Source organism: Hermetia illucens, chromosome 4 (genome assembly GCF_905115235.1).
Source record: "Hermetia illucens chromosome 4, iHerIll2.2.curated.20191125, whole genome shotgun sequence".
NCBI lineage: Eukaryota > Metazoa > Arthropoda > Insecta > Diptera > Stratiomyidae > Hermetia > Hermetia illucens.
Window position 1 is genome coordinate 35,663,410 of NC_051852.1, and position 22,334 is coordinate 35,685,743.

The 22,334-nt window shown below is 45.7% G+C and overlaps 1 protein-coding gene across 2 annotated transcripts in view; it reads right to left on the reverse strand.

Moving 5' to 3' along the window:
• LOC119656235 overlaps positions 1-22,334 on the reverse strand; it is a 299,886-nt gene that overhangs the window by 2,868 nt on the left and 274,684 nt on the right. For both annotated transcript variants that reach the window (XM_038062651.1, XM_038062652.1), the window contains exons 5-8: positions 11,510-11,658; positions 11,115-11,353; positions 10,581-10,793; positions 9,927-10,512 (exon numbers count right to left, since the gene is read on the reverse strand). In XM_038062651.1, coding sequence (XP_037918579.1) covers positions 9,927-10,512; positions 10,581-10,793; positions 11,115-11,353; positions 11,510-11,658 — 1,187 coding nt within the window. The remainder of the gene's footprint in view (positions 1-9,926; positions 10,513-10,580; positions 10,794-11,114; positions 11,354-11,509; positions 11,659-22,334) is intronic.

Here is a 22,334-nt window from a genome sequence, read left to right on the forward strand (position 1 = left end):
GATGAAATCCCCGCACGGTTGTTGGCAGCCAACAAAGACTATTTTAGCTTATAAAACTGTTTCGCTCGAAACGTCTCACCATAGGGTCAAAGCTCTTACTGTACAAAACTATGATCTTGCTAGTTCTTATGTATACATCGGAGACTTGGGTTCTTAACAAAAAAAAAGCTACGTACTCTTGGCCGCGTTCGAGAGAAGAATCCTCCGAAGAATTTTTGGACGATTCCGTAGCCTACATAACGACGAATTCTATGAGCGATACCACGAGCGTCTGGTTGTGCATGAAATCCGGCTCAACAGGTTGCGGTGGGCGGGTCACTTAATCCGTATGGATTAGGATGATCCAACCCGGAAGCCTATAATGGCAATATCTATGGTAGAGAAAGAAAACGAAGCAGACCCTGCCTGAGATGGAGCGATGGCGTAGGTCAGGACGCCAGACAGCTTTTAAGGATATTAAATTGGTGGACCTCGGCGCAAAACCGGGGTGTCTGCAGTTTCTTATTAAGGCAGGCCTAGACAGATACCGGTTGTTGCGCCGTTGATGATGATGAATACAGAAGAAGGATGTTGTATTATTCTAAGTGTTTTTGTTAAGTTATTAGTTCAGATGTTGAGGTGTTCTGTTTTATATAATCCTCATTTTGTTTTTGTAAATGGTTTGTTCCTTGCGATTGATTTAATCTTATTATTGGAGGCATAGTTCCTCCAGTTGGAAGCGCAGTTCGCCTTAGCGGGCGTCATGACGAATGCCATTAAATTGGACCATGCTTTACCGGCCGGGACGATGAGTCAGCCGCGCTCGTCGCCGACGTACTGAGCGAGTGCTCCTATGCTCGACTGAAGGGTCAGCTCATCAAACGCCTGTCAGTAAGTGAAACAGTTGAGCTGAATCATTTGCTTGCTGATTTGACGCTTGACGACCGCACCCCAGCCCGGGAAATGAAGCAGAAATGAGCGGCCGGGAACACGTTTCTCATCTGCTTCAACTAATGCTCGTTCATTCGGGAAGCCTGCGCGGCGCGGTCCGCATCGAACTCAGGCGTGTGCTGGTACCATCGTAGATTTGTGGAGCAGGCGACTAAATGTATCAACCCATGTACTTTTCTCGCGAGTTTAAAAAACTAAGTTCTAGAGGATGCGCCGACGTAGGCGTAGTTATCTAATATACATGGACGCGGTCCCCAGACCCAACAAGCAACCCTCAGCAGCTGAAATTGGCGGCGACAAACTCCACGCCCATTCCAACTTACGGCTACAGGCAAGTAGACGTAAGGTTTGGCTTGCGTGAGAACTTTTTGTGGCCCTTTATTTTGGCTGACAACAGTCTCCCGCAAACTTTCTGTGTCACTATGGGCTGCTGCTGGATATGTGGCATAGCTCTCTGAGAGACCTCACAACCTCACTTTTGGTCTCTGCAATGCGCTACAAACGTTCCAGAGATTCATTCATTCTGCACTATGAAGTTTGGACTTGTTTTGTCTACTTCGACGACATTCTGATCGCATCTTTCACAGGGTCCGAGCATTTGGCATATCTCGAGTAAATTTTCCAACGTCCCCCTGACAATGGTTATAATTCTTAACGTTGAAAAGTGCAGATTTTTCCAGCAGTAGGTAAATTTAGAGGCAATTCCATCAGCCCTGAAGGCGTACAACATGACCCAGGCAAGGTGCACGCGATCGCGAGCTTTCCGCTCTCAAAGACGATCAAAGACCTTAGAAGATTCTTGGAAATTTCCTGCCTAAAGCCACTCACCACTAGGCTTTACTTAATGCCTTCCTGGGGGGAGTAGTTTCCAAGAGCCGTCCAAGCGTTTCAAACAACCAAATAACAGCTGGTCGATGCTATACTTTTCGCATTTCCTCAGAAATATACACATCTAGCCGTGTTCGTCAATGCCTCAGTCACTGCAGTGGGTGCTGCTTCAACAGTTGGTTAACCAAAGCTGGCAACCGTTGGGTTTCTTCTCAAAACAGTTGTATCCCACTTAGTAGAATTGCAGCGCCTAAGATCGTGAATTACTAGCCGTAGTTCGTGTAGAGAGTGTCGTGGTTGCGGTTTCCCATCCTCTTGAGCGAATAACGAAGAAAAAACTCGATTTTACACTTAGATCAATACGTAGCCCGAACTCAGACTGATTTAACAGACTGTGAGTCAGCGTATTTATACATTTATTTTCTATTCCTTTCTCTTTATTATTTCTATTTACATAATGTCCTTAGTTACTATCCTGAAAAAGCCAGTTATATATATCGCTAAAAAAATCCAGGATACATTCCTTTAATTACGGGATTTACTCTCCCGACAAATTCGCGTAAAACCCTAATTATATTTGTGACTGTTTATTGCGGTGTGTTTCGTAATAACGTATTGTGATCTTGTATCGGGTTCAGGTAAAAGGGTTTTCCGGGGGATATCCAACACGTGTGACGTAACTCCGTGTATCTAAGCATCAAGTACTTTCATTTCTCCTTTGAAGGCAGGGTGTTCACCGTGCTCACCGACTTTTGCCTTATGGCAGAAGCCCGGCAAAGCATGTCCGCGCTTATTTCGCCAGTTTACATCGGACATTCAACATGTGTCCAGTAAAGACAATTTAGTTGATGATGGATCCCTGAGATCAACATCGCAGTCGGAGGTGATTTTTCGGCTCTTTTCTCAGAGCTTAAGAAGCTTAGATTCAAACACCAGCGGACAACCGGATACTATCCGCAGCCCAATGGGATGCGACAGCGTTGGCATCGGACCCTGAAGGTAGCCATTATGGAGCGCGACGAGCCGCCCTGGACGCAGGATTTGCCTTTTGTTTTGTTTGGGCTCCGTATAGCCATCCGCGAAGGGATCAATTTGTAGGGAGAGAATCTACGATTACCCGGCGACCTGGTCCCCGAGAAGTGTGACGGACTTGGAGAGGCCGGATTTTTGCCCCTGCTACGGGAGGCCGCTCTGAGATTGAAGCGGCCTCCGCTATCTGGTTACGCGCGGCTAGCAGTCCACACCCCTATGAAGCTTGAAATTTTCACCCATGTTCTGGCGACGACTGATGCCACTCGGCGGCCGCTACAGTCGCCATACGAGGGTCCCTATAAGGTCTTCGAGCGTGGGGAGTACGCGTTCAGTTTGGACGTCGGTGGCAAGCTCAAGACGGTCTCTTCAGACAGGCTTTTATTCCATGAGGCAGACTGCACTGATAGGAAGCGTAAACGCCGCGTACGTTTTGATGTCCGCCAGTCGGTCGCCGCCGAGTAGCCCCCCTAGTTCCCTCACTGAAATCCCCCTTTTCCGATGTCAGAAGGAAAATAAAAAATCATTCTGGACTAACTGCCTCGGATATTCATTACCCAATTAATAAATTAATATATGAATTTTTACGTAATTAATAAGTGAATTGTTATTTAAATAAAGATGAGTTATAAGACATTATTATTAAATTAATACAATAAATTATGTAATGAATAATCTGTCAGAATAGCTCAGTGGCTAGAGCATTAGGCTGTCGTACGGAAGGTCACGGTTCAAATCTCACCAGTGGCAGTGGGATCTGTATCGCGACTTCATGTCTAGGGACTACACTTTAGCGATAAGAGCGATAGAAGGGAGTGGGAAGGATCTAGTGGCCACTTTCCGTTTGATCCATAGGCTGTACCACCCCCACTGTATTTGAAAAGTCTGACGATCTACTGTGAGGCTAAAACTTGCAGATAATCGTTGGTGCAGATGCGGTGTGTGTGTGGAGAAGCATTAAGAGCAACAGGAGTGGGGAATCCCCATACAAAGTTATTATCAGGTACAATATACATAATAACCGCACTTGCCACTTTTGTCGTTAGGCGATCTAGAGAAGTAATCGATATTGTCCTTTGTACCAGATATTTTGTTTGTTGTAGGTTGATAAGTAAACCCCCACAAACTACGATAGAAAACACGCCGACTATTTAATAGGGCTAATAGGATGTAAGTACCTTGATAGCCGCCTGACTAGTAGGCAGAATAGCAACGTTGTGTCTCCTATGTATATAGTAGATCCCTTAGAGGTTGAAGGAGACACACCTATCTATGGCGAATATTTCGCGCTGAAATATGTTAGTATGTTTACTCATTGGCTCAAATTACATTTATCTTGGATCAATAACCACTGCGCCTACTTCTTCTTGTGTCAGGGTCCCGATTGTAGTAGGTAATTAATTGCTAATAAAAGCGATAAGTCAGTGCCTCTCTTCCCCTACAGACGCTACTCGCAAAGCTCCCCGCCTCTGCACTTGAGCAAGGCGCCTACGATGTACCTCCTTGTCAAGGGCATTCGCCATTAGCTGACTCAAGGCCGCGACTCCACCCCTGTCCACTTCTGCTTTGATTTGCTCGAAGAAGCTCATTTCGAGTCGAGCATTAAACCAAGGTATTTAACGGCTCGCCGAACGATATGGGACGCAGGGTCGGGATTCTCCTTCTAGTCAAGATGACTATTTCGGCTTTTTTCCAGCGCAAAGCTGAAACCTTAAGCATTCATCCACCCGCTTACCCGTTGCATCAATATGCCAAGTCTGCTTTGCGCCTGTTCAACAGTGCGTCCGGTAACAAGTGTCGCAACGTCGTTTGCATTACCGACTAGGCGCGACTCTTCGGGCATATCGAGTCTCAGCAGACTATGATAAAAAGCATTCCAGGAGGTCTGCCCCTAGGATGGATCCCTGTGCTACTCCCGACGTGATTTCTATTCTCCTTTAGCCCTCTAGCGTATCATAGAGCAGGGAGCGCTTTTTCAGATCATCCCTCAATATCCGCAAGAGATAGCATGGTATGTGATATGAATTTTCTAATGTGCATAGCATATCTGTCCATCTTACAGAATTGAAGTCATTTCTGATATCAAGCGTTATGAGGAGCACTATCCGTCGAGATCGGGGGCTGTGTTCCTCGGCTCGACGAACCGCATCTACGACCTCCATAACAGCATCCACTGTTTTGAACTCGAACTGCCTTGCGGATAGGTCCCCGGCAGCACGGATCGCTTCAGCGAGTTCACCTTTGATGAGCTTCTGGAGCACTTTTCCGGCCGTGTCAAGCATACACAGCAGTCGGTACACAAACGGGAGCTTCGGGTCTCCTTTACCCTTACTGATCAACGCGAGTCTGGCCACTTTCCAGCTACAAGGAAAATGCCCTACCTCAAGCACGCGTTGAACACTTGAAGCAGCAATTCTGGCCGTTGGCGGAAAAGCATGTAAACTTCCGCCGGGATGCCATCTGGGCCTGGCGCCTTCCTGTTTTTCGTAGTGAGAACCGCTTCTTCGAGCTCTCTCATTGTGAAAAGGGGGCAACACTCGACGCTTTCCGCGCTGTTTACATCAACCCGTATAGGGCGTCTGGGGAACAATGCCCGCACAATGCGATCCATCTGGACGGTGCTCAGTATGCAGGGCTTCCTCAGAAGTCCCCACGGATCCTCATTCACCTCGTTAACAGTCGCGAGCTTTGCTTTTATTTATAGCGCTGCGGAGTCTCCTTTTTGCTGATCTATATTGTCCCTTTATGGCACATGCCTCCTCGTTGGCGTGCAAACGTTGTGCTAAATGGCGGAGCTTATGACACTGCTTCCGTAGGTCGGCAATTTCTGCCGTCCACCAGTACATAGAAGGTTTGTCGCGCCTGGGGCCCCTCCGGGGCATGGAAGCCTCACACCCCGTCGTTATTAGGTTCATCACTGAATTTACGACGATATCAGTTGCGACTCTACCACCTCCCGGAGTGCCCCCTAGCGCGCCCCTACCTGCTCCAAGAGCTTCGCCTAACTTTCCGATGTTCACCCTCGCGGCATTCCACATGCAGGGGGAGCGTCGCGTTGGTGCTCGCCGGCAAGTAGCGTCAACCACTTCGAACGCGATGTACTGATGACCACATGCCGAGAAGTCTTCTAGGACTCGCCACCCGTCCACCGATGATGTCAGAGATTCCGACGCAAAAGTGATGTCAGGAATGCTTCCTTCTTGCCGGGTCATGGAACTTAGCCAAATGGTTCTGAATTTGGAAAGAGAGGCAAGTAGAGTTGGACTGAAGATAAACATCAATAAAACCAAGGTTCTCAGTCTAACGGATATCGAAAGCGTCGATCAATTTGTACATCTAGGAAGCATGGTTTCTGTGAATGGTGGTATCGAATTGATTATTGCTCGACGCATTAACAGCGCTAGATTTGCTTTTGCTGTCCAGTGCAAAATCTGAAAATGCATTTCTCTCAGCACCAAGGTCAAGTTATTCAAAAGCTTTAAGCTTTCGTCAATACCTGTCTGCGTCATATCATCGGAGTACTGACAATTCCTTAAACGAAGAACTTAGTGGGCGCACAGGCCTGCCACTCGTACGCGCTGTGATCGGAAGACAGAAGTGGCAGTGGTTAGGTAGCACATTAAGGGGAGGCGACAATTGCATTGCGAGCTACGCCATGCAGTGGAATTCACTCTCCCAAGATGGCCGACGAGTGGGTCGCCCTAAGAACACTTGGCGGAGGACTTTAGAGGAGGAGTGCGAGCGACTCCTGAAGTCGTCAAGGTGCTGAAGGGCATTTCAGGTAACCCCGAATGATGGCGCGTAGGTGGGGTGGACGCGCTATACCCCCCCCCCCTCTGCCCAGGGGTGAATGGGAACCACATATATACATATATCGAAGGCTTCTAAAGGAAGCGTCGTTTCCGCCAACGGTGGAAGAACTGCCTTCGTCGCTTGCCTAAAACCAGGAAACCTAATTATTTTAACACCTAGCTCAAGCTGAGACTGTTCTTTCTGTGTTGCTATATGGGTGTAACACATGGAAAGTAACCACCATTGTTACTCAAAAGCTCCAAACCTTTGTCAGCATTAGGTGTTACGTGTCATCGGAGCAGTGACAAGTGGAAGAGTTGATCAGAAGGTGGAAGTGGTAGTGAATAGGTCACACTTTAGGAAATAGCGACACCAATGAATCCACTATCCCAGAGTGACTACCGAGTCTCAAACGGCTTTGCTATCAGATCGAGCATCCCACTCGGTCCTCAGCGACGGCTCCCTTTGGAGTCTGATTTGACTTTCATTTTCATACAGATTGCCTGGTAGCCATTGCGAATATAGTCCCCGGTAAGAGTGTGGCTCTATTGATCACAGGCTTCTACCTCTGTAAGAGTATGAGGTCTTAACATTCGCGAGTACCAGATGAGCTTCATCTGCTGCTTTCAGCAGAGTTTATTTGCCAAGATTCGTTGTTCGGTTGCGTTATCAAAGAGCCCATGCTTTAAAATCCCCTCCTTGATTTTCTGCCCAAAACTTCTTGCGTTTAAAGATAGAGCATTCAGCAGCTGTTGATATTCGGCAAGTGTAGCGTTAGGTGAAGAAAAGCAGATTCCTTTTATCTTCGTTACGATGGATCATTCTTCTAAGTGATCCATTACTTCCTGAAAGGCTCGTTTTCCGCAAGCTTCTAGCACTGTTTGGCTTCTAGCTCAAATGCTACCACCGTGATTTCGACATGCTCCATTGATTATGGCCAAATTAATGTCTTTCTCGGGAATGTCTGCTAAAGTAAGTCCTGTTGTTGATTTGTATCAACCTTATCTCTGATTTACATTGAAGTCCCTTGTGCATTTCGGGCACCCTTTGGCGGATACATAAGTCATCTTACTTTTACTCCCTCTACTACAACATATTGAAGGTAGCCATCATTGGCAGAGTGATAATAGCGTTTTTACTGCTGATTTCCCAAGTCCGATAGCGTCGCACTTCTTTTTCAAGGATTCGTGTCAAGACGGAGTGGGTAATTTTAAATAAAAAACGTAAAACAGGGTAAGCTGGCGCCGGTAACCATGGATTTCATGTTTTACTCACCGACATTTCTATGCGGCATGGGCCGGATTTGACAATTGTGAACCTCCTTTTATATGAGGGTCTCATCTATATTCCTACAGACTATAGTGATCACCGGGTTGCTTGCCCTTATGTCTGTTCCTGCACTAAATACTTTTCTATTTGGTTCAAGAACAGTATAAAGTTTACTTTCTGGGATGCCTAATGCAGTTAACATTTTCCCCCAAATTGGTGGGTTCTGGATCCGCTCGAATGAAGTTTTTTTTCTCTTTGATTGTGGGCCTTGTCGTACGTCAACCTGATGGCTCTTATCAAGGCACTTATATTCTGATGACAGCATTCCTTGATAAACTATCATCATCCAATGCGAGAAGTCCAGCTTCCGCTTGACCGCTGCATTTTATGTATGATTATGTATGTTTCTTTAAAGCTTTCTCTTTTCGGTCCTTTCACGTTATACTCCTCCCCCCCAACATTTTCAACTCCGGGGAAATGCACTCTAAATATGTATATACCTCACCTACCGGTAAAGTGATTCTCGTTCGAAACTTTCCTTCTGCTGGCGAGCTAATATTTACGCGGATTCAAGTCCCTAAAGTCTTTCCAAATATGACGTGTCCTTAACGATAAGCAAGGAAAGATGTAAACAGATTGCTAGCTCTAGAAGGGTTGGGTGATTCAACCCCTTCAGGTGGTATAATTTATGTAATTACAAATTATCACCATTTAAGTGTATCCGGTGGTGTAGTAAATTAACCCAGTTTTAAGCTTAATATACATACCCTGTCCTATATATTGGGTTGGGGAAAAAGAAATGTTGTATTTGTGATCGAAATTTGACGCTTTATTTAACATACTAAAGAATTATCCGATTTAAGTCAAATATACGCCGTTTTGTTCGCAAAATTGTTGTCATTTTCCTTATTTCCAAGAAACTCAGACAGCCAGTTTTTGCAAGCCTCTTTTGAGGCCAACTTAGTAGCACCAAGAGCGTTTTTCATTGACCGGAAGAGATGGTAATCACTCGGTGCCAGGCCCGCACTATACGGTGGGTGCGATAAGACATCCCATCCGAGCTCCCGTAGCTTTTGGCGGGTCATCAAAGATGTGTGAGTCCGAGCGTTGTCCTGGTGGAATACAACACCATTCCTATTGGCCAATTCTGGCCGCTTCTGGTCAATCGCTTGCTTCAAACGGTCGAGTTGCTCACAGTAGAGGACCGAATTGAGGGTCTGGCCATAGTTGAGCAGTTCGTAATGGATGATTCCCTCCCAATCCCACCAAACACACAGCAAAACCTTCCTAGCCGTCAATTCGGGTTTGGCGATGGTTTGGGCCGGCTCGCCGCGCTTCGACCACGATATTTTTCGCTTGAGGTTGTAGTACGTGATCCACTTTTCTCACCAGTCACCATCCGCTTCAAAAATGGGTCGAATTCGTTCCGTTTCAGCAGTGCATCGCAGGCGTTGATTCGGTCCAAGAGATTTTTTTGCGTCAACTCGTGTGACACCCAAACATCCAGCTTTTTTAGGAATCCAATCTTCTCCAAATGGTTCCAAACGGTTTTATGATCTATACCTAGTTCCTGGCCAATCGAGCGAATGCTCACATGCCGGTCTACTTGGATGATTTCGTCGATTTTATCGGTTTCTACGACGATTGGCTTACCAGTACGGGGTGTATCTTCGACATCCAGTACACCAGAACCAAATCGATCGAACCAACGCTGTGCTGTGCGAATCGCTACAGTATCGGGCCCATAAACTTCACATTTTTTTTCGGCCGCCTTCGTTGCTTTTTTAGGTCTCAGGTAGTAAAAACGTAAAATATGACGAATTTCTTGCTTAGTGGCCTCCATCTTTGATGCACTACAACTTGAGACTGAAACGTACGATCAGAACGCTGTCAAAAAGACACTTGTAGCACAGATTGTCGTCTTTAAATCGCCGTATAGAATGACCCGATGCAACCCAAGATATGTTTAAGTGTCGCCGTCTATTGACAAAATACGACATTTATTTTTCCCCAACCCAATATAAGTTTCTTGTTTGTAAATCTGCAAAAACAATACAAAAAAATTGAAAAGGACTCACCTGTTCCTTTCTCAACACTCAATCGAAATGTTGACCAGAACAATTCAACCAGAGGTAGCGAGGCTGTAACGATGGCTACTGTGAAAACGGCTGATTCGGACACATCCAAAAAATGCAAGACACATAAAGCGAAGGTAATGTAGATGAAGATAAGGAGCCAAGCATAGGAGCTAACCCCATGACAATTGAAGTACTGCTGTGACGCCTCGCTCCCCGGATGGGACGCTGCGGACGACGAGGAGTTGTGTTTCGGCATGTTATGATGCCAATCCGTTCGATTGAAATGCCCTTGGTGATACATGGTCTGCTGAAGGACATGATGCCCGATGCGCCTGTGGAAGTTCTTCGTGTGACCGCAGTTCAGGCACCTTTTCGAACGATGTAAATTTTGGACGGTTTCATTATACTTTAGGCTGCCAGGTGTTAGGTTCGAGAGGAACTCTAGCACTTCGTGGGGTTGTTGGTGCTTCTGCTGCTGGTCGTGCTGTTGCTTGTGAACAAGAGATCCGGGCGCGATGGGTTCTATTCCCAAATGGCACATTAATGTGCTCCCTGTATCGACCCAGTGCTGTGCGAAGGACTTCACCTAGGAGACGGAAGTGGGTTCCGAATAAACACCATAAATATGTATGTAATTATTTAAAATGTGCGTACCGGTCCTGTGTTGGGAATCATGTCTATGCTTCCTGTAATGAACATTACAAGCAACACTACCATGTGGAGCCAGGCGGCAAGATGTGATGGCTTTGGACGCTGTTTGGGGGTGAGGGGTCGTGGGATGAGATGGTCTTCCATTTGTTGATCAGAGTTCGAGACGAGACGAGATATCGTTGTGAGAAGATTGTTCGGAGGTTGAACCGGTGTAGTCTGCAAAGATTTTTGGAAATTATGGCCAATGTGTATGTATGTTTGATAAGATGGAGAATATAATGAGACGTTGGGATCGTTCTAATTTCGACGAGAGAGCTCATTAGATTATCTCAGCTGGAATTTTTGAATTTCCACTGGGTTCATATTTCATTTACTTAAGCGAGTGTATGGGGTTGGTTGCTATTTTAAGAATTAATTTTTAAAGGAGTTTTGGTAATAAGAAATTATGACTTGAAACAAAACTCAAGGAAAGTAAAAGCTCGTCTCCTTTGATGAAGGTCAAAGAAGTTCAATATTTATATCTTCTCCAATACTTACCGACGACAATACCAAGTTCCCTTCCAACAACGACAAATGCAGCGTCCACAAAGTAATCCCTGTAACATAGACAAGCGTCCAGAATGCGTTTCCTTGCCATCCAACGTTTTGTGACTTGGCCACGGTATCCGACATATCATTTCCATAGCATCGGAACTCGTCACACAATCCATAATCGACCGATATAAAAAGTCCTACAATGGCTGTAGTCGCTGAGAAGATTTTCTGCAGTCCCATTACTTTTTCGGAAGCGATTGCAACGGTGCAGATAGGAAAATACAAAACGCGACAGAAGCAGGAAAAGAAGGAAATAATTACGTGGAAATACTGAAAACTTTGAATGGGTTCCGAGAACTCGAATGTTATGCAAGTTTGGATTTGAATCCTTGACATACCTCTTTTGCAGAATAGGAAGTAGAATATGAGTGCATAGACTAGTGCTGCACCTTTTAATGGATCCTGAAGGTGGCAAGGAACTCGTTTAAATGAACTTACAACACACAGCCCGCCAGCTACCCCGCAACACGAAGAAATGGTAAGTAACCTGGAATTGAGGAGAAAGAGGGAGCGTTAGACCGCACTTTGGTTTGTATCTTTTAATATTTAAATTAACGGAAATAATTAGTCAGGCAAACTTTGAACTTTGTATTCCACCCGAGCCTCAGTTGATGTGTTTTGTTTTACGAAATCAGGAATTATCATATTCAGTCTGACCCGTTTCAGAGAGGTTAATCGAATTATTTAGGCTTCAGGGAAATTTCAGAGAAAATCCTGTATATGCTGCGTAATTTTTGGCGAATTGATTTGAACGAGAGTTAACCCCAAGCACTTTTTTGTTTTCATTCCTTTTAAGTTTCAAGGTTTGTTTGTTTCCTGGATAAGAGCAATCAGGATGTAGGCATGGAAGGAAGGAAGAGAAAAGAGTTTCTGGGCCATACGTCATAGACGTTATTTGACGCAGAACTTGTGGAGTAATTTACATATGGTGGCTTTAATAGCTCAACCGTTATGAAGGAGCTAAAATCCGTTCCGAATCAGGAGCTGGGCTCTTTAATTGTGAAAGGATTTCTGGTTTTCTTATGTGAAAAACTTTGGACGCAGAGATTTTTTATAAGCACTTAGTTAGAAATGAAATAATGTTCGGATGCTGAAAATTCAAGCAAATAAATGTGTTGATAGTAGCTTCCAAGAACAAATTATTTTTATTGTTTGGTACTTTTCGGAGTCATTTTCAACATGGAATTTAGGTTTGTATGGAAAACTCTAATTGGAACCCTTTATTAAGGACCCAGTTGCCTATGTTCTGGAAGAAAAGTGTTGGTGGTCGAAAGAGGTACTACAAGAGAACTGGATTCATTTATTATCATCATCAACGGCGCAACAACCGGTATCCGGTTTAGGCCTGCCTTGATAAGGGACTCCAGACATCCCGGTTTTGAGCCGAAGTCCACCCATTCGATATCCTTAAAAACAGTCTGGCGTCCTGACCTACGCCTCAACCTTAGGCAGAGTCTGCCTCGTCCTCTTTTTCTACCATAGATATTGCCCTTATAGACTTTCCGGGCTAGATTATCCTCATCCATACGGATTAAGTGACCCGCCCGCCGTAACCTATTCAGTCGGATTTTATCAACAACCTGACGGTCATGGTATCGCTCATAGATTTCGTCATTGTGTAGGTTACGGAATCGTGCATCCTCATGTAGGGGGCCAAAAATTGTTCGGAGGATTCTTCTCTCGAACGCGGCCAAGAGTTCGCAACTCTTCTTGCTAAGAACCCAAGTCTCCGAGGAATGAATGAGGACTGGCAAGATCATTGTCTTGTACAGTAAGAGCTTTGACCCTATGGTGAGACGTTTCGAGCGGAACAGTTTTTGTCAGTTGAAATAGGATTTGTTGGCTGACAATATCCGTGCGCGGATTTCATCATCGTAGCTGTTATCCGTTGTGATTTTCGACCCTAGATGAGAGAAATTATCAACGGTCTCAAAGTTGTATTCTCCTATCTTTATTCTTTCTGTTTGACCAGTGCAGTTTGATGTTGTTTGTTGGTTGGTTTTCGGTGCCTTCGTCGCCACCCTATATTTTGTTTTGCCATCATTGATGTGCAGCCCAAGATCTCGCGCCAATCGCCGCCTACTCGATCTGGATGAAGGCAGTTTGTACATCTCGGGTCGTTCTTCCCATGACTTAAAGAGGATCGTAACTCTTGCATTTACATCAGCATCACGGGCAACTTACTCGAGGGCCAGGTTAAAGTGGACGCGTGATAGGGCATCCCCTTGTCGTAGACTGTTGTTGATGTCGAATTGAGAGTGATCCTGTTGCTTTTATCTGGCCTCGCGTATTGGTTAGGGTCAGCCTAGTCAGTCTGATTAATTTCATCGGGATACCGAATTCTCTCATGGCCGTGTACAGTTTTACGTTGGTTATGCTATCATAGGCGGCTTCAAAGTCGATGAATAGATGGTGCAACTGGTGTCCATATTCAAACAGTTTTTCCATCGCTTGCCGCAGAGAGAAAATCTGATCTGTTGCTGATTTGCCTGGAGTGAAGCCTCTTTGGTATGGGCCAATGATGTTCTGGGCGCATGGGGTTATCTGGCCTAGCAATATAACGGAGAATATCTTATAGACGGTACTCAACAAAGTGATAACTCTAAATTGCTGCACTGTGTGATATCTCTGTTTTTCTGTATGAGGCAGATAATGGCTTGTTGCCAATCGTCAGGCATTGATTCGCTGTCCCATACCTTGAGCACAAGTTGATGAACCACTTGGTGTAACTGGTCGCCTCCTTATTTAACCAATTCGGCTGTAATTCCATCGGCTACTGGCGACTTATGATTTTTTAGCCGACGAATTGCACGGACTGTTTCTCCTAAACTTGGTGGTGACAATATTTGTCCGTCGTTTTCACTTGGCGGGACCTCTAATGCTCCGATGCTCTGGTTATTCAGTAGCTCATCAAAGTACTCAACCCATCGCTCCAATATGCCTATTCTGTCGGAAATCAGATTTCCCTCTTTGTCTCGGCAGGATGAGCATCGAGGTGTATAAGGCTTCATCCTGCTGACTTGTTGGTAAAACTTGCGCGCCTGGTGCGATTGCTCCCTGTACTTTTCTAGTTCACAGACTTGTTGGTTCTCCGCTCGCCGGAATTCGTGATAAGTCTCCGCGCGTATCCGCGTTCTTTGAGAATGCAACATTATCCGGTATGCGGCATTCTTCCGTTCCGTAGCTAGCTTACATTCATCGTCAAACCAGCCGTTCCGACTCCTTTTGCGACTGGTGCCAAGTATGTTTGTGGCCGTATCAATGATGACGTTCTTCAGGTGGTTGTAAAGATCATTTGTTGATGCTTCATCTCCAGGCACTCTGTTGACTGCGGTTATTGCGGCATCCATTTCCCTCTTATAGGTGTCGCGGAGAGCTGGATTGTGGATGGCTTCAGTGTTATCTCTCACCTGATTGTCGAAGGGGATTCTGGGTGGTGTTGTTATTCGAGCTCGGAGCACCATACCAACGAGGTAGTGATCCGAGTCTATATTGGCCCCCCTATATGTTCTAACATTCATCAAAGCTGAGAGGTGGCGGCGTTCGATCAACACGATCAATTTGGTTGAAAGTGGTCCCGCCTGAAGAGGCACACGTATATTTGTGGACCGCTTTTCGCGCAAACCAGGTACTTCCAACAACCATTTCGTGTGACACTGCTAATTGAATAATCCGCAGTCCGTTATCATTTGTATTTTGGTATAAGCTATGGGAGCCACCATATCGCCTGAATACGGGCTCGTTCCTTACTTGGCTGTTAAAATCCCCAAGTATGATTTTGATATCATATCTGGGACAGGCTTCCAGGGTTCGTTCTACTGCTTCGTAGAAGGTATCCTTCTTCGACTCTGCTGTCTCCTCTGTAGGGGCGTGAACGTTAATGAGGCTTATATTTCTAAAGTAGCCTCGCAAGCGCAGAGTACATAACCGTTCGCTTATCTTTTCAAAGCCGATAACAGCAGGTTTCATTTTTTGGCTGACTAAGAAACCTACTTCGAGCACATGGTTTATTGGATGGCCACTATAATATATGGTGTAGCGGGTTTTCTGCAGGAAACCGGTCCCTGTCCAAAGCATCTCCTGTAACGCTGTTACATTAGCCCTATATTGGGACAGGGAATCGGTTAGCTGCTCATCAGCTTCATCTCTGTACAGGGAGCGCACGTTCCATGAGAAAATGCGTAAATCGTTATTCCTTTGCTGTTGCCGGGTTGGTCGTTATGTAATCCGTCCAGTCCGAGGCTCCTGTTGTGACTTCGTAACAAATTATTTTCCTGGAGGACCAGTTGGTGCAATTTGTCCCGTTTTTAGGCGCGGGAGACTCGCCTTCATCCTTCTCTGTCTGCAGCTTTTCGTTAAGAAAGAGCTCTCAGCGGTGAAGGTAGGGTTTGGTAGTAGAGCTGTTGGTGTTGGTTCAGCAGGAATTTTCCTGGTTTTATGGTCCACCGTGGGTACCAATCCACGTTTCGACCTGGGACCTATACTACCCTTTGACCCCTTCATTCAGGAGGTGCTAATTTATTCGGAGACCCCATTGTTGTTAAAAAAGGTGAGGGATGTAGGTCAGCAGAAAATGGTTAAAGAAAGAGTCCTGATTTGGAAGAGAACCCTCTATATTGTGTTATGGTGAAAGCTCATTGAGTTCAAGTTCCATTAACATGATAAGGGCAATTAGGACCTTTAGCAATAAACCGCGGAAGGAGAATAAACTATTGATGGAAAGGCCTGAAACTGTTCTCCCGGAAGAATTACGATCAATGTTCAAAGTTGTTAGATACTCCCAAGAGCTCGGTTGCTCACACTTAGTTATTGAAGATTCGCATGGATAAGGAGAACTTCAAAACCCCAGGATTTACATGGATGCTTGAACACCAGCTAAACAGCCAACCTTTTTGTACAACGAACAAATGGAGAGTGCCCGAAGGCACTGGAAAAGGTGGATTATAAATTGCAGTTCAGAGTCAGGAGCGCAAAGATGAAATTGTTCTGCTTTGTAAAAACGGGCAACGATCTCAATACAGTCGACGCTGCCGACGAGGACGTGAAAATCAACGGTTTGACAGGGACTGCCGATTCCCTTCCGTAAGCAGATGTTGGTGACGTTAGTGCAGATAAATGTGCAGCATCTAAGCCAACCCTGTTGGTTTTCTTCAAGAGGAAGACGTCGCATTAATATAGGAACCCTGAATTGGCGGAGGCTAAACCATCAAAGAGCTCTAGAGTGTATATATCATATTACAATTTATTCCACAGCATTAGAGACACTAACCGGGACAGTTCTAGAGTATGTATCCTCGCCTGAAAGACCCTGCACGCCTTCCTGTTGACACTTATATTACTGTTTTATTTTTATATATTTAATCAACAATCACTGTTTTTTAAACCACTTAAATTATTTTGAATTTTTTAAAGTTTAAATAATAAGCGGAGTGCGGATACCTACTCCTCTAAATCTTTTTCTCCACTCTGTTTCTAAACTGTTTTCGAAAAAAACTTTCGCTGCCAAAACTTGTTTTTCGATGTCATAGCCAACGCAATTCGCAATTGTGTGTATTCGACACGCAAGTTGCTCGCTCTGTGACATCACTCCACCCTCTACTGAAACTAAAGGGAGTTTCAGCGAGGAATCAGACGCAACTCAGCTGCCGGAAATCAAAACGGACTTGTCGCGTCTCTCCTATACGAGCCAAGGATTGAAGCTATAATGATGTGGGCTTAGCTCGAGGACTTCGAAGGGGCCGTTATAAGGTGGCTGCAGCGGGTTCAGAGAGGTGTCCGTCCTAATAAGGATATGCACGCAGGATTTGAACCACGCTTTTCGCCTGATTGGTGGGTGACGACGGCTTCAGCATTGCGTTCCTGAGCAACCGCAACAAACCGGTAGTGCTGAGTCCCTTCCTAATGTCAAGAACAGGGTAACTGGGGAGTCTCAGGTTCTTTCCGTATACCAGCACCGCGGGACTTGCAGCAAATTCTTCGCGATTGACTGTCCGGAGGCCAAATAGAGCGGAAGGCAGGACCTGCAAGCAAGAAGGGTGCTCTTGGGCCATTTAGCGGCCTCTAGGGTCCTGTGTCCCTTTTGAAGCATCCTATTAGACTGCGGGTAGTACGCGGGTTTTCGGTGGCGTTTGAAGCAGAGGAGTTTATCCAACTCCGAAGAAAGGGAGGACTCAAACTGCATTCCCTGGTCGGTATTATAATTGTCGTCACACCAAAGCGTGGAATCCATTCTCGACAGAGAGCCTCAGGACAAGATGGTGCAATAATGTCTTTCTGAGGTATTTGCCTCAGGCTACCGCGTGAACCTATCGATGATTATTGTGAGGCAGCACCTGAAACCGTAAGAGTCTCGCAAAGGGCCAATTAAATCGAGATGGATTGTGTGGAAACGCTTGGTAGGCCGAGGGGTGAGCCTACCTCTTTCCTCACATGTCATGTAGTTTTGCACTCCTGGCATGGGATGCATTGTCTGGCCCAAGAATTAATGTCCTTGTTCATGGACGGCCAGGAATACTTTGCGATGGCTAACCGATTCGCTGTCTGTATGCCCGTGCGCGCTAGATCAGCGTGAAATAATTTCTTTCGGAAATCATCCAGAATATATGGTCTTGGTCCCTAGTTTGAGGTCTCGCAGTACATACTAGATGTTTTGCTAAATGTGTATGTGGCGGCGATCTTGACTTCTGCAACACGTGGCAAAGCGCCAGCAGCTACGTTATCTTTCCAGACAAGTTTTGAATGTCGGAAGTGAACTGGCTGATAAAGCTTAAGTGCCGAAGTTCGTAAGGGGACACATTGTTGGGTTTCAAAGCAAAAGTGAGTGGCTTATGGTCCGTGAACACTGCCTGCCGTCAAGGGAATATCGGAAGTATTTAATTGCGAGGTACGCGGCTAATAGTTCATGATCAGTAGTTCCTTTGAGCGAGAATCAGCGTTTTGGAAAAGAGGCTCAGCGGTTTTTGGTTCACTTTTTGGTGTAGAGCAGTACCCACGGCAATGTATGAGGCATCGACGAGTACGGCAAGGGGAGCGTCCTGCTGAGGGAATGCCAGCTGTTGGTTGGTGGTCTTAAACGCCTGGATAGCCTTTGGGGACCTCACAATCAGGCGGTAGTCTTTGGTCTTCGGCCCAGACAAGTGGGCGTTAAAGATTCACTGACCGGGAGCAACCATGGACAAGAAACGACGGTAGAAGGTTAACTTTCTCAAATCCTCAATAGTTTTCGGAAGCGGGAAGCTCGAAATCGCTGGTACTTTGACTGGGTTCGGTTGAATGCCTTCAGATGTAACCAGGTGACCGAGGAATCAAACCTGAGATTATAGGAATATAAGTACTAGGCCTCAAAAAGAGGTTGGAAAATGCACTCGAGTTGCTCTAAATGCTCGGACTAAGAGGAAGACGCAACCAGAACATCAACAATATACGAAACAGAAGTGAAGGTTTCGCAGCACAGAGTGGATGAATCTGAGAAAGGTTTGCGCCACGGTGCACAGTCCAAAACTTATCTTAATGAACTCGAAGAGCTCGAAAGGAATGTTTTCGGGAGCTACAGGGATTTGATGGTATGCCTTGACTAAGTATAAGGTCGAGAAAATATGGCAGTTTGCGATAGAGTGCGCAAAAACAGTCTGATGGTGCAAATACCCTGCTTAAGAAGTTTTTCCAACTCTTTCCGTGCAACTGCGAGCTTATGTGGTGGTAATGGACGCATCTTAGAAAAGATCGGAGAGTCAGTAGTGTTGATGTGGGGCGGAACATTACTTAACGGCATCAGAGAGATTACGTTCGGTAGTGATGTCGCGATATTTTTGAAGAAATCTGGAGTCGGAAATGTTTTCAAAAACGAGTCAAAGTTGGGGCTCTGGAAAAGGCTTTCGAAACCGCTTTTAAAGTCTCGTGCCCTGCAAACTACAGCAAAAATACATTGCCATCACGGTGGAATGAAGATCTATTCAACCTTAGAAAGCTGACCAGGGAGGTCTTAAACATCTGATACAGGCACAAATACTGGCAACCAACAAGGATTGCATAGGAGTTTAAGAAAAAATGAACTCCTATGCTCCTTGGCCAGAATCTTACTGAGTCGGGCAGACTCAGTGGTGTTTTCAATCTTGTGAAAATAGTTTAGCTAGGACCGCTTCCTAGCAGTCCACAACATAGGAGTTCATCGTTTCCTAAAAAGGATAAAATTTTCTGATCAGACTCTGCAGCTGCCGTGTCAATACATACTTCCCCGCTAGCGAGCAGGACTCCGAGTCATAGCCTTACTTTGAGGAAGCCGGAGTCATGTCAGACTATCAAATCGGTAAATACCGAGGATAAAATTCGCTGTGGAGTCGGTGTTGGAGTTTTCTCAGATATACACAGAGTAGCCGAACACTACGTTTCTCCAAGATTTGCCAATGTATTTTAGACGGAGGTAACGGCCATATTGGGACCCTGTTGGTGGCTGGGAGATGATCCGAACACCAAGCGTAATATAATCATTCTGACCGACATTCAGGTTACCATTAAGGCTTTGTACTCAGTGGTGGGTCTCCAGTCCGGTGAGGCAGTGCAGGGGCACTTCGCACACTCTGGGCGGCACGCTCAAAGCCACTTTCCTCACCTGCACCAATTTGAGGAGGATTTACCCCGCTTATAATAAGATCCGCCCCTGGAAGGTTGCGAGACTTGTGTTGATAAGCAAGGGCAAAGGCGACACCGAGGCCCCGTCAGCGTATCGTCCTCTCAGTATGTTGGACACAGCGAAGAAGTTGCTTGAGAAGCTCATTAAGCTACGATACGTGCTCGCGGTAAAATTGGCTGAGGCACACAATTGCCACTGTCAGCGAGTGGTGGTACCATATGTTTGGGGCATAGAAAAATCATTTCCATACTCCAGGCTGGCTATTGTGGATTTTGAGGGACTATTTAAAAGTTCGTACCCTACTTTGCGCGACAAAGGAAAGATGCAGAATGAAGGAGGTCCTGGTTCGTATCTTTGGAACGCCTTATACGATAGTTTTCTACGACTCGATATGACTAATGAATCGCATCTGGTCGGATATGCCGATGATATTGCGGCAGTGGTTACTGCACTCATGGTTGAGCGCGCTCAGCGCACACTAGGAATGGGGATGCGCGGAGCATGAACAAGGACTCGCTCTAGCTCTAGAGAAAACCGGGGTCGTTGTGCTGACCATGGAGAGGATTCCAACAGTAGTCCCTATTCAGGTTAGTGAAGCCATGATCTTGTCGAAGCAGTTGAGTCATGATAGGTTCGAAGATAAGCTTTTTTAGGCAGATTCACAATATCGTGAACAAGGCTGCGGCTAGAATGGTTACCATTTGCCGGCTTGTGTTCAATGTCGGACGTCCCTTATCTAGCAGGTATTGCTTGCTAATGAATGCGGTTTAGTTCGTCTTTCTTTATGGTTTCGAAGTATGGGCTAGACTTCCTCAGTAAGGAAATGTGCTGCAAGCGTCTACTGCAAGTACAAAGATTATCTTACCGTCTCGGAGCCAGCAGTAATGGTGATAACCTTCCCCTCGGACACTACCTTGTCGTGGTGGGGTAGCCTGTGGTAGTTTACTACTTGGAGGCCTCACCAAATTCATATTCCCCTACGGAGAAACTTGTGGAAGACAGGCTCTCCACTTCAGTGTTTCCACCTACGGTGTCTAGGCCGCAGTCAGCTTGAAAGGATAGTACAGTAATTGAAAATCTGACTACGGCCGGCCAAGGGATGATACAGGGGAGGAAGACTCGGCAGAAGGAAACTTCAGTTGCAAAGGAGAAGGTACTATAGGCTTGCCTGTCAGACCCTTTGGTTTCAAAGATAGAGGACGCAATTCTGAAAGGTGAGTACGCGATGACAGTATTTGTGGGCAAAGAGGCGTTTGACTGTGCGCCTTTCCAAAAGCTCTGTAATACCGCCCGAGAGCATGGTGTCGATGAAACTTTAATTAAGTTGAACTACGCTATGCTGGCGCAGAGATTGCTGTGTGTTGACCGCTATCTAACAATGGAAGCGACGGAAGGCTGCGCTCAAGGAGATGTGCAGTCGCCATATTTGTGGAGTATGTTGATAGATTCACTACTATGCAAATTGCAAAATCTGCCAATACACGTTCAAGCTTATGCGGATCACATGGCTGTGCTAGCTGTTGGTCGAGATCTCGGAACGGTGTGTAGAAATACACAACGCGCCATTGATTTGATTGACAGTTCGTACCTCAGGCATGGACATTCAGTAAATAAAACCACAATGGTATTATTTACAAAGAGGAGGAAACTGAATGGTCTTTGCCTTCCAGAGGGTACAACCCTTCAACTCTCCGAAGAAGTAAAATATCTGGGAGTTATTCTAGACAAGAAGCTTCTTTGGAACAAACATGTAGAGCGAAAGATGAAACAAGCTCTCACAGCTTATGGGCTGTGTAGGAGGACCTTTGCCTCGACATGGGGACTTAGGCCGCAGGTAGTAATGTAGATATACTATATGTTGCTATCATTAGGCCGATATTCGTTTATGAATCCGTAGTGTGGTAGGTTAAGGTGAAATAAAAGAGTTTTCGCCGTAAAGTAGTCACACTGCAAAGAACTGTGTCTGGGTATCACATGAGCATGACATCCGGCGCAGTTCTGAATGCATTACTCAATTTGCAGTCCTTCGATTTGTTTATTCAGAGCACTGCAATGAGAGAAGCCCATAGACTAATTCGATTTGAGATATGGGGAAACAATGGACATGAGGGCACAGAGCATTGGAAAATGGATGGATTATTAGGAGAACTGAATCCAGTTTTCGCAAGCCTTCTGATTCTCGGATCCCCATACATCTGTTTGGTAGAAGATATTAAGTTATCTTGAAACAGAGAGGAAGCTGGGACGAATCAGAAGAATGCGTGTCAGGATATACTAACGTCTTCTACAAAGATGGAACAAAAACAGAACAAGGTTCTGGAGCAGGAGTCTACCTCTCGAATAAAAGCGAAAAGTGGGCTTTTCCTTTGGGATAATATACAACAGTCTTGAAGGGCAGGCTCATCGCAATCTGCAGTGATAGTCAAGCTGCATTGAAGGCGTTGAGCAGCTCCTTGATCACTTCAAATGTAGCTTTAGCAAAGAGAGTTACGTTTCCCCATTTCCGGACCGGAGCCAGCAATTGGGGTGTCAGT